General features: G+C 41.9%; 1 protein-coding gene across 1 annotated transcript; it reads right to left on the bottom strand.

Annotated features, from left to right (window-relative positions):
* Positions 1-2,994: 2,994 nt before the first annotated feature.
* On the bottom strand, positions 2,995-8,723 carry LOC121171542 (intelectin-1-like). The gene is made up of 7 exons (XM_041003272.1): positions 8,666-8,723; positions 7,268-7,366; positions 6,102-6,349; positions 5,602-5,760; positions 5,082-5,202; positions 4,113-4,216; positions 2,995-3,147 (listed from the first exon to the last, which is right to left on the bottom strand). Exons 1-7 carry the CDS (start codon positions 8,721-8,723, stop codon positions 2,995-2,997), a joined length of 942 nt encoding a protein of 313 aa, XP_040859206.1.
* Between the last annotated feature and the right edge of the window lie 9,286 nt (positions 8,724-18,009).

Raw genomic sequence — 18,009 nt, 5'->3', positions numbered from 1 at the left:
GGATAGCCAAAAGCCTTGGGACCCTGCACCAGAGCAGAATACTCAGAAGAAGTTCCTGGCTCCAGGTTTCAGATGGGCTCAACTCTGGTCATTGCACCCACTGGTGGAGTGAAATAGCAGATGGAAGAGAACTCTCTGTACAGAGAGAAGATCTGTCCTATTTCTGATAATCTGGTTTTAAGTTAAAATTAATACACCTTTTTTAAAAAATAAAGAAAAATGATTAAATGTGAATGTGAGAAATGACTGATAATTATATAGGAGTTCCATTCAGCTACACATCTGACTTCTTATCAGAAACCCTAAAGGCAGGCCTGGCATGATGGCTAAGTAGTTAAAATCCTTTCCTTGCAACTACTGGGATCCCATATGATAGATAGATAGATAGATAGATAGATAGATAGATAGATAGATAGATAGATAGATACAGACAAATAAAGCGTGTGGTATATAGTTCTGTTTCCCTATATCTTCTTTATCTAGTTCCCAGATAAATCATCTTGGAAGGCAACTGATATTATTTCCAGTGCTTGGGCCCCTGATACGTAGGAACTAATGAGAAAACTGTGTGTCCTCTGGAGTAACATTGAAATCTTTCACCTGCACAAAAGGAAGATTAGATACTTACTGGCAAAACGATTGAGCCATGACAGTTTTTATTCATCCTTCCAGAGCCGTTCTCTAACATGACTTTCTTGCTAAACAGGCTGACCTTCAGGGAATGCACTCACAATCCCCTAATTTAGCCTCTGGTTGCTAACTAGACGCATTCAGTGAGAAGTAGTGATGATAAATCAAATGGCAGAAGGAGGATGAAGGTAATGATTACCTATGCCCTCTTCCTGCTACATTGCCATGAGTTGTCCACATCTTCCTACCAAAAGCTAACGTCCACCTGGCTGCCTTGTCAATTACTGCTCTTGCCTGGAGAAGCAGCTACCATACTCTTCCCTTACCATGAAGATCTAGAATTGCTCACTGTCCTTGCTGTTATTATTGTTGGATTCCTGTGCATGTCTCAATGGTTTCTCATAACCATACCCAAGCCTCTTTGTTCAACTCTCCTCAGATATCCTGTTTAAGTGTGCTATCTATTTCCTTGAAATTTGGAAATAGAAAGAAAAAACAGATGATATGGATAAGAAAAGAGAACACAGTGAGAGGGCAATATACTTTGTGCAAAAACAATAAAATACTCAAGACTCAGCAATTTTAAAACAAAATGACTTTATTTTCACATAATTCTGGAGGCTGGGAAATCCAACATGAAGCTTTAATCAAATGCAGTGCTGTGAATCCAGGTGTCTGTTCACAGGATGGTAACTAGTATAACCAAATGAGATGTCTTCTCCAGATTAAAGGATTTAGTAAATTCATGGAAGTAACCCAGAAGCTTGTCAAAAGATGGGTGAAGAAACTGTGGTATATCTACTCTGTGGAATGCTACCTAGCCATTAAAAAGAATGAAATCCCACCATTTGCAACTAAATGGTCCCAACTAGATACCATTATGCTCAGTGAAGTAAGTCAATCCAAAAGGGCAAATATCTCTCTGATACAAGGCAATCTTCATGAAAAATATAAGATCAGTGGATGTGTAGGTAAGCATACATGTGCATGTATTCATCTAGAGTTACTGGAGACAAGTAAAGCAAGAAGTGAAGATACATTGCAGTATGTACTTCTCCTCCCAAATAAAATATGGCCTCTCATTGAAACTGCTAAATATATCTTGATAATAGGATGCTGGTATTTCTACCACTGTCTATACCTACAATGTCATGATACACTTAAAGAACAGAATGATGGACTTGTGACTGTTGAAGGATTGTATTACAGTAATAATAATGAGGAAATCAAGAATGGGAAGGGTGAAACAGAGGGCAGAAGGAAAAATCCCTAACCTATTGAACCGTATAATAAAATTTAAATCATACCCTCCAGTCCATGTTTTCTCACACTAAAATCTTAACATTTTAGACCACATTATTATTATGAAACGATGTTTTGAGCCATGGGAAATGGCTCTCAGTGCTTTGGGCCTCTGATCAATACCTGCCAGGAATATTCCTATTAGAAGCCCACACACACACACACTACAATGGTGGCAGTGTCTATAAACAGCCAAATGCGCCAAGAGGGTTGGCAGATAACATATTGCATGGGACATAATAAAGAAAAAACATGATTCATTGTATGTCTGAAATTCGAATTAGGTTGGTCTTCTCTATCTTTATTTGTAAATCTGTTAATCCACGTTAAAAGACAAAATCACCCCCCAAACACTTATGCCTCGTGCTCCATCTGAAAACAAATGTTCTAATCATGGCGAGTAGTGAAAATGGTAATGATGGGATTTGAAGAATGTCATAATCAAATTTACAATTTGAACAGTGTGACAAATCTGAGTTCTGCTCAGAAGTCAATACTGCTATGATCAATATCCCATGGGGATGGATGAGTCACTCACTGTTGGCTCCCCTGTTGAAAACCAGGTGAAGATGGGATGCCAGACGAGCCCAACCACATCCACCCCAGAAAACTGTTCTGATGCTGGATGAACATAAATAATGGCTAGGCTTGTCCTATGTTTTGTGCCTTTATGCTAAATTTAATATATATTCTTATCTCTTTCTAAAGCTATTCATATTATGCATGTATTAGCCAATAAGAACACATTGTGGAGAATTAACAAGACATCTTTCCCCTGTCCCTAAGTCAAATTCAGTGTTCTGTAAACAGAGATGCTCCTATTCTGTCACAGTCAGGACACGAAATTTCAAACCCATAATGTCAGTGGTGAAACTCAGCCAAATAACACATATTCTTTAACATATTTCTCAAATTGTTACCCAATTTATACAAAGAACTCAAAGCAGACAGACATAAGTTGATGCACTTTATTGTTCTTTTCTCCTTATTATTTTTCCAGTTGCCCTGTCTCTGACATTCTGGGTTTTGAATGCAGATTCCTGGTCTCACACTGCGGAGCTCTCATCTGTAGAACAGGAGCACAGCTGCCTCGGTGATCTCCCGGCTGCTGCTGTAACCCTGATGGGTTCCATATCCACTGTAGTCAAAGGCAGAGAAATCCCCACATTCCAAGGGACTGCTCTCAGGGAAGTATCCTCCCCCGCCAATGCAGTGCTGGGAACACAAAGAAGAAACTGTTATAGAGTGCAGCCAGTGATTGCTCCTTCACCTCTTCTTGTATACTCTTCCCCCCACGTCCTAATTCGACTGGGATGTTGAATGAAGATGTGTCTGATTAGTCTTTGTAGATACAAGTCCAGTTCCTGTTCCTGCCCATCCCAATGAGTGCCAATTAACTCCTCAACTCACAACACTTAGGTATTCACAACACTTAGGTATTCACTCCTGCCCACCTGTGACTCACCTATCAACTAAGAGGAGAGGGTTTGCATTGTTGTGTAACCACTCTCCTCACACGCCCCTTTCAAAGGCCCCAGAAGTGGGGGCTCACTCTCTCTTTCTTGTCAGGTATTTAGTTACTCTGGCATCTTGACTCTTGGCTGATCCAAGACAGGTAATCTGAGCATGGTCCCAGTATACTGCTTTGATTGGACTTGTGATCTTTATTTTAGTATGTTCTGTTATCACCAAGCTTGGTTAATAAAGACTCCTTAATAAAACCTTAGACATATCTGCTGTGATCTCGCTCGCACCCCGTAACAAAACACATGGAGGGATTTGATTGGCTGTGAACACCAGCATGCTCTTAATACACAAGTCCCCTGGAATCTTTGTTCTGAATTTACGTCCTTTTGATCACTCTCTCCTGTAAAACCTGCTCTCCATTGCATTAGAAATCATGATCTTTTTCTTACTTTTGAACTTTTTTTCTTTTCAAATCTTTTAAGCAAAAAATAAAAATGTTATTTACTTTAAAAAGACTTACACAGACATAGACACAGACAAGTACAAACACTGATACAGGGTAGAACATATACAGGCACAAGAAATAGAGAAACAGGCATACAGACTTACATACATAGAGATAACACAGAAATCTACGCACATAGACACACACGGAAACAAAACCACACACCTATACACACAAGCACAGGAAACTGATCTCCCAAAACACTCACATGTTCAGTGTTGCAACCAGTAACTTTAACCCCAGCACATAATGCATTTGCTGCTTTCTCAGTATTAAACACCCGGAACTGGACAAATCCAGGAACAATTTCCTCTGCCAAAGATAAGACAACCAGTCATGCTCAACGAAACGCCTTATGTTTCACCTGTCCGGATGCCTAGATATTCCCTAAGCCCAAATCCAAAGCTGCAGCAAACCTTATGTTGTAGAAGAGCCCAATGCTTCCGTCTGTCGCCAGTGGCTGTTGCATGCCTACCATGAACTTCTCCCTGTGGGGAATTTCTCCCTATCTGGCACAGCACAGAACTAATACTGGGGATTACATAAGTACAATTCTCTGCCTAGGACATATAGGAGAAATGAGACTCAAGAAAAAGATCAACTGTTAGATATTTTAAAATCTGGCAGGAATGAGCAATGAGCAGGAGTGGCCACCTGCTGCTGACCTCACACAGTTCCAATTGCTAGGTGTGGATTCTCTCCACCATCACCTGCCCTCATCAAAACAGAAAAATGCAAGATGATGATCATGACCTTTCCATCTATGACTTCACAGACGCAAGTTGTTGTACTAAAAACGTTTGTCTTAGGATGACTGATAGCTTTTCTTGCTATCAAGCATATAGCTATCTTGCTATAACAGAAAATAAATTCTCTCACAGAATGATCAGTTCTTATTTTGTAGGAACACTACCCTATGCCTTTTATTAACTCTTACAAGGGGCTAATTAGGTTACTGAACTTTAAAAAAAAAAACTTGGATTGAAGCACTGCAAAAAGAAAAAAAAAACTGCAATTCTAACTTCATCACTTTATAGTGATAAGCAAATGATGCAAGACCATGTCAAGTTTTCAAAGAAGAGTGTGTTAATATTGTAAATGTTCAGCAAATACCAGCAATTAAGTGTTGTGAATAGCTTCTCTACGAAGGAAAATAAAAATTTGTGATGAGACTTACTCTGGCAATAGGGTGAGTAATAAGAGGCAGTTTTTTCGGCATCGCCAAAGTCATAGACCACAGATGACACTGGGCCATTATCAGTCAAACATTTCCCTAACCCATATTTCACTGGATATTTCTGCAGGGGTAAAAGAGAGGTTATGTGAGGAGAGAAGTGCAGGTGGCAAATTGTGGAGAGGAAGGAATTTCTTCAAGCTAATTCATTACCCACAAACCACTCTCAGTAACAGTCACTCTTTTCTCAGCAGAGCTGTGTCACCACAATACTCCCAAACTCCTTGTCCTACTCTCATACTCCCCATCTGCCCCAGGGTCTCTGCCCTTGACTGCCTCATTCTTTTCTGGGAGAGGCAGGTCATGAGTTCACAGTGAACCATAAGTAACAAAATCAGCCAAGCAAAGGCATTCAGAGGTGACCAGGGACACCCACAGATCCCACACATTTACCCCACCCACATCACATGGCTCCCTCTTCACAAAAAAAAAAAAAGCGCCTACACCCAACAGCCCAGCTTACCTGATAGAGGCCAAACAGATTGTGCCCCAGGTCCTGGAGGAAGCCAGTGTTGGTACGGTACCTCAGCAGAGAGCTGTTCCTCCATTGTGTCAAGGGTGTCTTGTTGGGTACATGCCAGATTTCCAGGTCCTGAGCCTGGATGTCGAAATACCCAGGGTTCTAGAAAGCAACAGACACTGAGCCAAACTAGTCAAGAGTTCACACCAGGCCAAAACTTACATGCAATCCCAGCTTTGCTGACAGCTCTGGGGTAATGTGGGTATATGGCAGCAGCCTAAGACATCCCCAATTCCAGAACATGCTTCTTCCTCATATGTGTCCCACACCCTCATAGCATGGGCTTGTTGGGGAGAAGTTGTGGTTCTAGACAACTAAGTACTTCTTCTGCCACCCTACCACATGTTTCTGCTTCCCAAACGTCCATCCTGTCCTGTTTGTGATGCAGCCAATTCATCTCTTCACCCTCACACAAGTGGCAGAAAAGAGGGCATTGTACCAACCTTGTAGTCATCACTTGTTGCTGCCTCTGCAGACCCAAAGGTGTTGTAGTTGGCCCAGTTGCCATCCCCCTCTGGATAGTCTGCTTTGTTGCCCTGCTGACTGGACCAGCGATCACCCTGCGTGCACTTCCCACTCATGTAATTTTCATGCACACTGGCCACCAGGGTCCAGCCACCACCCCCAGAGGTCATGTCACAGAAGGTCTGGTAAATGACTCCTTTCTCAGTGCGGAGAAAATACAGGCCATCTGTGGAGAGAACCAACCAGAGCTTCACTGTCTGCAAGCCCATGGTGCACCTCAGCCCATTTTAGAAAGGCCCAAAGAACCAAGAAAATAGTTTACCAGCTCCCCTTCTGTGCTCTGTTACCAAGTGTGCCTAGAGATCTTGGAATCTCTCCCAGAATTACAAGAGCATACTCTTGTGACTGCAACATATCTTAGAACTATCAAAAACTCTTAGAGACATTCCTTAGAAGTCCGATATTAAATCATCAAATGACATTGAAATTCCATTCTGAATTATACACACAGAAATGTTAAATAGCCAGTCACGCATATATCTGTGCAGTGATGTTCTTCACAGCTTTAGTCACAAGACACAAAAGGTGGGAACAACCCAAAACTCATCCAAAAAAAGTGGATGCACAAGATACTGTGTGTGTATGTGTGTGTAGACACAGAAAGAATAAAAATGAATGACTAATTCATGGTAAACCATAAATCAGCCTCTAGAATATGATGCTAAATAAAACAGCCAGGCATAAAGGTCAAGTGACCCATAATCCCCATTTTGTGAGACAAATCCATAGAAAGGGAAAATGGCCACTGCATGAGTGCAGAGAGAACACATTGCTTGGTGGGCACTGAATTTTGTTTCACTCTGGGAATTGATGATGTCCTGGAGATGCAGCCTTATGTGGGCTACACACCAGTGAGCAGTCATTAAACACATTGAGTTATCTACTGAAACTGTCTGAACTGCAAAATATTATCCAATGCAATATATATATATGACTTTAAAAACTAGTGTATATATAAAGAAAAAGAATAACTTTATGTATGTTACCACAAGTTCTTCAAACATCTTTAAGAAAAACAACTACATTCTCAGAAGGCAGAAGTTGGCTGCCTTAACTAGTTCCGCCTGGCTGGCTCACCACTCACCACATGATGAAGGGCACTTCTCTTTGATTTCCTTGCAGCTTCTGGGCAGAGGTGCAGAATATGAACAGGTCCAGTCCTTGGGATTTGTGTAGGACATAGCTACAGAATATGCCGAATTTAGTTGACATAAAATTCAGGATCCTGTTGTCTCATGTCTCAAACCCATACCAAACCCATAACATAGCCCAGAGCCTACTTCCCTGAAAGATCCATACCAGATCCATTCAGCCCACCTGACCCAGTTACCAGCAGGCTTTATGCACATGTTTTCCACAAGTCCTCCATCTGCAATCCTCTTTACCCTAGTTACTGGGCATTCCAACACATTCAACATCCCCAAAGACTTGCTTTTAGAAGTATTATAGATCAGTCAATAGAACTCTCTTGTGAAGAACAGATGAGAGCTAGTCACACTGCCATAATCAAAATAAAATGTGTGATATGAGATGGAAGAGGATACAACAGAGAAAAAGGTTGTTGAATGGAATGTCTAAGTCACAGAAATATACCTTTTCCAAGGAACACCTAAGTTTGTTCTGAGAAAATATACAAGATTTATTGGTAGGAAGAAAGAGAAGACAAATAAAGATGAGATGGAGGAATTATATTCAAAAGATTGAAAACAAAATCGATCATAACCAAGCCTACTGTAGAAATTCAGTAGTCTAACAAGGCTAGACCTGGGTGATGAGGTAGGGATCAGGGAGACACAGTTAGGAGCCCAGCAGGGGCAGAGATGGAAGACACTTGTCTGCAACTTCCACTCTGCAAACTGTTCTGAATGACCAGAAGAATGGGAGCAACCTCCAGCTGCAAGGCAAGTGAGTTCACCTGGATGGAACTCAGTCATCCCAGTTGAGTAACACTGGAGTAGAACATCACAAAATCTATCTCAGTTTCTTCATTACTCAAAGCTAAGAAGTAGTGTTTTGTGAAGATCGGATAAGAAAATACTCAAAAACAACATTTTCTATAAAAAATAAATTATAAACAAGTAAGAGAAACCCATTTTAAAGTCCTATCATTCTAATTGTACAGAAGAAACACATTTGTAGAAGAATGAAGACACTTCTAGGCAAAAGCAGCCCATGTAATTCTCACAGAATTCCAAATCCAACACCATTGGCCAGCAGAAGAGCTCACTAATGCCCCGACAGGAATAGGCAGAGACTCAAAACATGGATATTGAGAGTGCCCTCAGCTCCACTCTCAGTGCTATGAGCCAGTCCCACAGACAGTTAGAAATCAACATGAAGCCTACACGCACACCAGCCTCTCTTCATCCCTAAGCACTCCCTGTGCCTCGGGGAAGATGGATCCAGGAAGCCCCAGGACTAGCTCAGCCCTGGAGGACCAGAGCTGATCTGGGATGCTTCTCCACACAGGAGGGCAACTCACCTGCACTGCGCCAGCTGCTGGCCACAACCAGGAGCAGCAGGAAGCCTAATTGGGTCATGGCAACCTAAAGAGAAGGAAGATGAAGGACACTGGGTCGATATTTGGTTTGTGTACCTCTTTGGTCCCAGGCTGTGCACTCTCCTGCAAAGACTCCAGGCCCCTTTGCCTTGGGTTGAGTGCCACACATCCCTGGGACCAACATCATGGCTGCACCCCTGAACTGTAACAGGAGCTCCCCCACTCACAGACTGAGTTCCCACAGCACTTTGTCCAGCACCAGGCACAGCCTCCTCACTTCAGTTCATGCACAGGAGCTAAATGGAGATGGGAGTTCTCTCTGCAGAGGCTCCTGATGTGAGATGAGAAGCTGAGCCCTTTATGCAGAAAGCCCAGTGGGGTCCAACCCAAGTGTCCACCACACCCTCCCTGGGCATGATGCCCATGGAGGGACAGCCCTTGTTAACTCAAGGAAGGTCATTTACACAATGATAACTCTTGAAATCCACACACTCTGAGAGATAAATGTTAAAGCCCACCTATAGGAATCGGTCCAATATTTGGGAAACTCACAGACCATTATACGTCCCAAAAATAAGACACAAATAGGTGAATAAACCACCTGGAGTTGACATCACTTGGTTTTCTTTGTGTCTTTATTTCCTGAAAAGTAAAACATTTTTAAAATTAATCATCTACCATTATCATCACTTCACAAAAAAGAAACCTTAACACAAAGAAGAAGAATCATTTCAGAATAATACAAATAATTTAATTGAACACATTAAATTCCCTACAAAGACCATTGTTTGGTCCTTCATTTTCTCATTTTTGCCACAAAACAGAAAAATTTATATCAGTACAAATGCATTTGGATGTCTCAACCCCGCTGAATTTGTTCTTAAGTTCTCATGATGCCACCTTCAGCTACAATAAAGTTGACAAATTATTCCTCATGATACCACATGACTAAAAACAATTTTCTGTTTGGCCAAGACTGTTGGGACTTCTGTGCCCCTCCTGGATGTTGTTTCCCAATTCTTTTCCAGATTAGGAAAAATTTTCCCTTATTATTACATTAAATATATCTGTAAAGCCAGTTTCTCTTTCTGCACCTTCTGTGACTCCCATAACTCTTATATTTGACCTCTTAATAGTGTCTTTCAATTCTTGAATTTGCCCTATTGCTGCTATTGCTTGTGTAAAATATTCCTTAAATTCTTTGAAGGCTTGTATGTGCTTCTCACTGTTGATCAGAAGCTTTATACTGAATTTTCTGAATTCCGTGTCCCTCATTTTCTCGATGTCTCCCTTAGTTAACTCTAGGGTTGGCATCGTGTTTTGCTCCTTTGCAGGGGAGTCTTCAGTAATATTCATTTTGCCGTTGTGTCTTCTTTTCCTCTTGGTCATTGTACTTCTGGTTAGCAGAGTCTTCTCCTTGGGGCAGGTTTCTAAGATGTGTCACCCACAGGTCTATAGTTTGATTTACTTATTGCGGTTGGTACACAGCTCTTTCTTGCAGCCAATTGTGTCACTCCCTCCAGCAAGTTCCAGGTGTGGGTTCTTACATTAGAGTTCCACCATGGTCTCTGTAGCCCCAGCTCCTGGCTCACCAGTCTCCTCCTCCTGTGATACCATGCTGAAATTGCACGGTTGTCTGTACAAATTTTCTCCCACTTTTGGTTGGAGCAGGTCCCAGGATTAGACAGACACTAGGTGTCCTATATAATTAGGTTTTTGGTGGCGCTGATCTTGCTGGAACCTGTTGGACGTTTGGTCTGGGTGCCACACGGACCTATTTTGATCCATATGATGCCACAGTCAGTATTATTTTCCTGTGGGACCAGTGCAATCCATGGAACTCAATGAGTCTTGTGAGCTCAGCACATGCGCAGTTCACTGTTGTCCCCTGCAGTCCTAAACTTTTGCCACACTGTATAAAATGGTGCCTGATGTACCACTACTAGAGTTCTTGATCTGCTGGCCATTAGATCCGAGGGCTACACAGACCTGTCTTGGGTGGAACTTGTAGAACGCCATATTGCTGCAGTTCACTGAGTCAGAAATGAGCTCACTCCCAGCTCAGTGTACGCTCAGTCTTTTCCCTTGCCTTTGCTTCCTTATGCAAAATGGTGCCTAATTCAGCTCTAGAGGGCTGACTGGGCTATGAAATCCACCCTGTTCTCACACTGCCCAACTGGGATCTGCTGCTCTGTCTCTGCTCCTGGTCAAATCAAACAGACCAGCAGGACAGACAGTTCTTTGTCTGGGTTCACCTCCCAGGCTCCCAGTGAAAGTCCCTTCCCACCTGGTTGCTGGTGTAATTCTGGTTGCTGGTGGAGTTCAGATCAGTGTTAGCTGAATGCTGCTGGAGTATCAGTCACTGCAACACCACACCGTTGTTTTCACTGTTTTCCTGTGTCTGTCAGTCTCCAGGTACCCCTCTGCTGTTGTTCTGTCCTATCCTATTTCCTGGAATTTGTCCTCTAGGTTTCATCCAGATTAAATGTTTTTCTGTCCATTTAAACACGTCCTTACCTTATTCTGTCATCTTGGTTCTCCCTGCTTTTGTTTTTTAATACTCCATTTTTAATTAAAAGTATTTGTATGTTCAGAAAAAGGTACACAGATGTTTAGAAACCACCAATTTGCTGATTCACAATCCAAATCCTGGCAAGTTCTGTGGATGTGACAGAACCCAGGTGCCAAAGACACATTCATAATGTCTCATTCCGGAGAATGATCCCAAATACTTCAAGCATCACTTTTTGCCATCCAGTATACATACTAGCTGGAAGAAGGTGGAGGTGAGCCAACATAATTCTTGGGCACTCCATTAGGATACAGGACCCCAGTATAGCAATTTTACTGCTACATGAATCATGCCCTACTGTTGTATTATTTTTAGTAGAGAGGCAGCAATACTCAGGGATGTCGGTGAACACTTCCAAAAATTGAAGCAACATAGGTCCCTCCTGACTAATATTATCAGAGAGCCAAGCCACTCCAACATCAGCATGTCCAAGTAACTTATTAACACAAAGCCAAACATCCACTCCTTTTAGAAACCCTTTTGGAAATATTTAGCCTTCCACAGAATTCCCAGCCCATTTGTCATTATGTCTGGCTGCTCAGAGAAGGGTCACATGCTGCACTTAGGTCAATACGTTTGCCATAACAGAATGTCTCAGCACTGGTGGCTGAAAGTCCAAGAGTGACATGTACCCATTTCTGCTTCCTTCTCAGGCATCTCTCCTTGGCTTGCAGGGGGTCACATTCTGTGAACGCACATGAGTCTTTTCTCCACATTCTTCCTTCATTTGCCTCTGGGGATGCAAATTTTCTCCTCTCACAAGGGTACCAGTCGTACTATATTAGAGCCCATCTAACATCAATACCTCCTTTGAAAACAATCACATCCTTAAAGTCCCTCATTGCAACTACAGTCACATTCTGAAGTGCTGGTGATGATAATGTCAGGATAAATTCTGAGTGGACACAATTCAGCACACAGTATATGCTCACTATTGACATAGCCTCTGGCCAGAGCCAATGAAAGAATGCTAACTACCTCAGACTCACCATCTGGGCAAGGATTGATACTGAAGTGCCTTATAGCAAGACCCTCCATTAGCAACACTTTAAAATAGGCACCAAGGTTAGCAACAACAGGTGACTCTTACATCCAATATCACAAGCTGATCTGAATCCCTGCAGTGAATATACTTAATACCGATGTGCAAAACAAGACAGCAAAAGATGGCCCCACACTGGGGTTCCTGACACCCATATGGGAGTCCCTCCTTAGGTTCCTGGCTCCTTTTTGTGGTAATTTGAGAAATGAAACAGCAGTAGGCAGATTTTTCTTTCTCTTCTTTCCCTTTGTCACTCAAGCAATATAAATAATATGTCTTTTTAAAAAAGAAACTATGGACCAGGCACAATGGCTCAATCAGCTAAATCCTTGCCTTACAAGCACTGGGATCCCATGTAGGCATCAGTTCATGTACCAGTTACTTTACTTCCTATCCAGCTCCCTGCTTTTGGCTTAGAAAAGCAATGGAGAATGACTCAAATCCTTAGAAACCTGCACCTTCATGGAGACTCGAACGAAGCTCCTGGCTCCTGATTTTACATTGGCTCAACTCCAGTCATCACAGCCATTTGGGGGAGGGGGGTGAGGATACGGGTATGAACCACCAGATGGAAAATCTTTCTCTGTGTCTCTCCTTCTTTCCATATATCTGATCTGCCTTTCCAATAAAAATGGCTCTATCTCCAACATTGGCACACTCCAATCCTTTCTTCATGTTGTTGCTAATAACGATCATTATAAACACAAAACAGAATCAGGATTTGATGTATAGAGACAGAAGTCACCACTCAGAATTTCTGCATCCTAAATGGAAGTGGCTGGTTTCAGTCCTAACTCTGCTTTACATCAGATTCTTCCTAACACATACACTCAGAAACAGTGAAGTGATGACTGAAATACTCCAACCACTGCACCCATGGGGGAGCATACAATGAAATTTCTTAGTCTAGGCCTTGGCTTGCCCAACCCCAGATTGCAGGCATCTGGACTGGTAAGCAGTAAATGGAAAACATCTCTCTTTGTCTAATCCTCTCTATTTCTATAGCTATCTCCATCTCTATCTGTGTATCTCACATTAGCCTTTCAAATAAGTAAAATATAATTTTTAAATATTTGCTTTTTTATTGGAAAAGCAGATAAGATTTATGGAGAGAAGTAGAGACAGAGAGAACATTTCCATCCCCCGGTTTATTCCCCCAATGGTTACAATGCTTTGAGTTGAGCCAATCCGTAGCCAGGAGCCAGGAACGTCTTCTGGATCTCCTAAGTTGGTGCAGTGTATTAGCAGGAGTTTACAGCCATGAGCTAGAACTAGGTAACAGCCCTAATGACGGGTGGGATGCTATTATTTTAATCCTTCTTTCACTAGGCTAAATGCTCAATGCAGAAAAATCCTTTCATTTAAAATGGTTTCTTTTATAACATTTATTTTAAATTTTTATTGGAAAGGCAGCTTTACAGAGAGGAGAGAAAAAGATCTTCCAATCACAGGTTCACTTCCCAAATGGCCACAATGGCCAGAGCAGAGCCAATATAAAGCCAGAGGAACCTCTTCCAAATCTCCCATGTACATGCAGGGTGACAAAGCTTGAGTGGTGGGCTATCTTAGAGGATCTCCCTGACTAGGACTCTGTACCTGATTCCTCATCTCAGATAACATCAGAGGTATGGTCTGGCCTTGGAATACATATTGCAAGACTGAGCCACCTCCATTGATAATTTCAACGCAAGCTTGAAAAACATACACAAATGTACATGAAACACAAGATACCCTGCTCCAACAAAAGAGCTCGAGTACTTCTTCAAAGGATAGCAAAAAAAAAAAAAAAAAAAAGCAAGTTCCAGAGAACGCATAGAAGTCTGTAGACACATAAGATAAACATAGAGAAGGCCCAGCATCATGACTGAATGGATAAATCTTTACCTTACAAGCACCAGGATACCATACAGGTGTTGATTCAAACCCTGGCTACCTCACTTCCATTCCAGCTTCTTGCTTATATCCTGGGAAAGCAGTAGAGGATGGCCCTTGGGACCCTGTATCCATGTGGGAGATCCAAAAGAAGCTCATGGCTTCTGGACTTGAATGGCTCAGCAAAGGCAACTGTAGCCATTTGGGGAGTGAGCCAGACCTTTCTCTTTGTCTCTCCTACACCGTCAATCTACCTATACAATAATAATAAATAAATAAATTGTAAAACAAAAAGGAAGAAGAAAAGAAGAAGGAAGAAGAAGATAGACATGGAAAGGCAACAGGACTTAGATTAAGATTAGTCACTCCTAAAACCGTTCACCTAAACTGTTGACATATGTCTTGTTACAGTTATAGAGTTAGACTACCCAAAAAACAGCCAGGTTCTGCAAAATCATGCTTCAACGCTATGAACTGCTAAATATTAAAATTAAAATAGACATGAGACAACTGAATAGTAATCTATAGCCATTTTAAGGTGTATAGAACCCAGCTGTATATAAACTAATAATAGTAATATCAATGTAGAAGTCATAGGATGTGGCTCAGAACTTGTACTCTTTTTGTTGTTGTTGTTGCTGTTTCTCTCTCTCTTTGAAAATGCTGGTTACACAATACCATGCCAACCAATTCCATTATGTTATAAATTGTTACTGATGTAATGTCGGGGCTTTCAATTGATTGGGATGATACTCTTTCGGCTGTACCTTCAGACCAGAGACTGTCTCCCCATGAAAATGTTGAACTTATCTGCACAATAAGATGCTGGACTCTATGCTTTGTAGATACTTGCAAGGAAAAAAATCTCAACTGAATTTGACCTGTGGTAATGCAACAAGATGGAAGAATCCACCAGGGGGTGGAGGGGAAGAGCAGGTTTTGGGGATGGGAGGGGGAAATCCCAGTGCCTGTGAAACTGTGTTGCATGATGCAATGTAATAAAAATAAAATAAAATAAAATGAACTGTGTTCCAGCAAAAAAAAAAAAAAAGATTAGTCATCCTGGTAAAATAAAATCAACAACTCAGAGCAATCAAGACCACTCAAGGAACATCTCCAGGATCCCAACCAGGGTCCCTGAGGTGACATAAAGAGACCGTCTTCGACTCTTAGCACTAACATAATCTGACAGCCAGAAGCAGCACACCATCTTTCCCACCCATCTCTGTCACAGGAGGGAGGAAAAAATGTTTCTCTCACTAACCACCATCTAGTTTCACACCCTAACCCTCTCCTTTTCTATTAGTGGCCCAAATGGGCATGCAATCCCCTCATCTTTGTAATACACATTTAAAATTGAAAAAAAAAAAAAACAGCAGGGGAATAAGGCGGGCTCCTTTGCTGGACAGCTACTCCCACTGAAGAACTTGAGCTGGGTTGGGGGCAAACCAGACTAGGCAGGGCTACAACACCTGTACGCCTCATGTGGACTAGATCAGGGAAAAGCCAGGCTGGGCTGATTGTTCCTGCTGGTGCAAACAAAATTAGAGTGGGTGAGGGTTGTTTGAGCTTAGCCACAGCATCAGCTGGCAGAAACTGGCACTGGGGGCTAGTTCTGTTAAGTCAAACCACAGTACTAGCTGGAGAGTGTATAATCTGGGAGTGGGAGAGGCCAGGGAGGAAAATAATGGGCTCCTCCCTCTTGGGCTACTACTTACACGTGAGGGCACGAAAACCAGGACAGGGCTGGGGTGGAATGGGGTGTGGGACAGATTGGACTACTGCTACACATACTGGCTAACCAGGGTAGGGGGTGGGCCTGGTGGGGGTTATTGTGGGTCACTCCAACTAGGGCGCAGCTCTCACTGGTTTATGCGAGGGCCAAGTATGTGCTGGGCAGAACCAGGCTGGACTGCAACACCTATTGGTTCCAGTGGAAGTTGGGGCTGAAAACAGAACCCACCCAGTGATTGCAACTACCAGCTGACCAGAGCAATGGACTGTGCCGGGCCCTGTACTTTCTAGCACATACAAAAATCTGGTCTGAGAACACCTCAGACAAAGTTTCTTTGGCGATCTCCCCAACCAAAATGCTGGACTCAGAACCATAACCAAGAAAAGACAGAAGACAGAAAAGGTCAATCAACCATCTTGGCTATATGTTGGCAGCGAAATACGGGGCAAACAGAGACTCTATGGTGGACTATGTCAATCAGTGGATTCTTCAAAGGCATCATAGTGCTTGGAGTGACGAGATTGGCAGTGATTCATAACTGGTGAACTATTAAAACCACTTATGCAAGAACCTCGGACCATGCCCCACATCTGGGGCCTGGGGAGGGTGGGAAATTGGATGGGCCTTTTCTCTTAATATCCCCCTTTAAACCTGAAGGAAACAAAATGGAAATAATAGTCTTGCCCACTTTCCTATATCCCTTGAACCATTTTATCTTAATTAACTATGTAAAGATTGTCAAAAATATAATAACAAATAAAATAAAAAATTAAATTAAATTAAATAATAATAATAATTTTAAAAAGGCCCAGAGCAATGGCCTAGCAGCTAAAGTCCTCGCCAGGATCCCATATGGGTGTCAGTTCTAATCCCGGCAGCTCCACTTCCCAGCCAGCTCCCTGCTTGTGGCCTGGGAGAGCTGTCAAGGACGGCCCAAAGCCTTGGGGCCCTGAACATGCATGGGAGACCTGAAGGAAGTTCCTGGCTCCTGGCTTTGAATAGGCACAGCACCTGTCGTTGCTGTCACTAGGGGAGTGAATCATTGGATGGAAAATATTTTAAAAACTAACTAAAATAAAATAAAATAACTATACATATCATCTTCAATGAAAAAAGAAAATCATATACTAATGAGAAAACAACTTATTTTGAAAAATCTTGTTTAAATAACTTAAATAAATATAAAATTAAATAAATAAAAATTTTGTTTAAATAAACTTACTATGCCAAATAACTCGCAATGTTTTTTTTTTTTTTTTTTTTATTATTGTTGCTTACATTGTATTATGTAGTACAGCTCCATAGGCGCTGGGGATTCCCCCCACCCCTCCCACACCCCTCCCCCCATAGTGGATTCCTCCACCTTGTTGCATAACCATAGATCAAGTTCAGTTGAGATTCATTGCTTGCAAACACATGCCTAGCATAAAGTTCCGTGTCCTATTGTCCAGATAAGTTCAGTGGCCTCTTGGGGAGACCTTCTCTGGTCTGAAGATAGGTCTAACAGAGTAAAGATCCGGTCAGTTAAAAGCCCCAACAAGGCCTCAGTATCATTATACAACATTATGGAATTAATTGACATAGTATTGGGTAAACAATATGTTAAAAATAATGCAAGTTCCATTCTTCGAGACATCTGGGTTGAGACAGTATCAATGACAGGTTCAAAAAATAACAAACAACCAAACAAAAATTACACGTTAAATCAAGGCAAACATGTGGTATCTAATCTTTTGGGATTCACTCATTTCCCTTAGCATTATAGTTTCCAGTTGTGCCCATTTAGCCACAAAGAACTGCATTTTGTTTTTTTTAATAGCTGAGTAGTATTCCATGGAGTAGATGAACCAAAGCTTTCTTATCCAATCTTCTGCTGATGGGCATTTTGGTTGCTTCCATGTTTTTGCAATTACTGATTGTGCTGCAATGAACATAGGGATGCATGTTGGTTTGTCGTAAAACAGGTGTTTTGGATATATTCCTAGGAGTGCTATTGCTGGGTCATATGGTATGCAGATTTTGAGTTGTTTGAGTGTTCTCCAGACTGATTTCCATAGAGGCTGTACCAATTTGCAGCTCCACCAGCAGTGGAGTAGGGTTCCCTT

The sequence above is a fragment of the Ochotona curzoniae genome, unplaced genomic scaffold (genome assembly GCF_017591425.1).
Source record: "Ochotona curzoniae isolate NIBS_2020 unplaced genomic scaffold, NIBS_Ocur_1.0 scaffold_2683, whole genome shotgun sequence".
NCBI lineage: Eukaryota > Metazoa > Chordata > Mammalia > Lagomorpha > Ochotonidae > Ochotona > Ochotona curzoniae.
The sequence above is the reverse complement of the archived record's forward strand: the minus strand, read 5'-3'. Positions and strand labels throughout refer to the sequence as shown.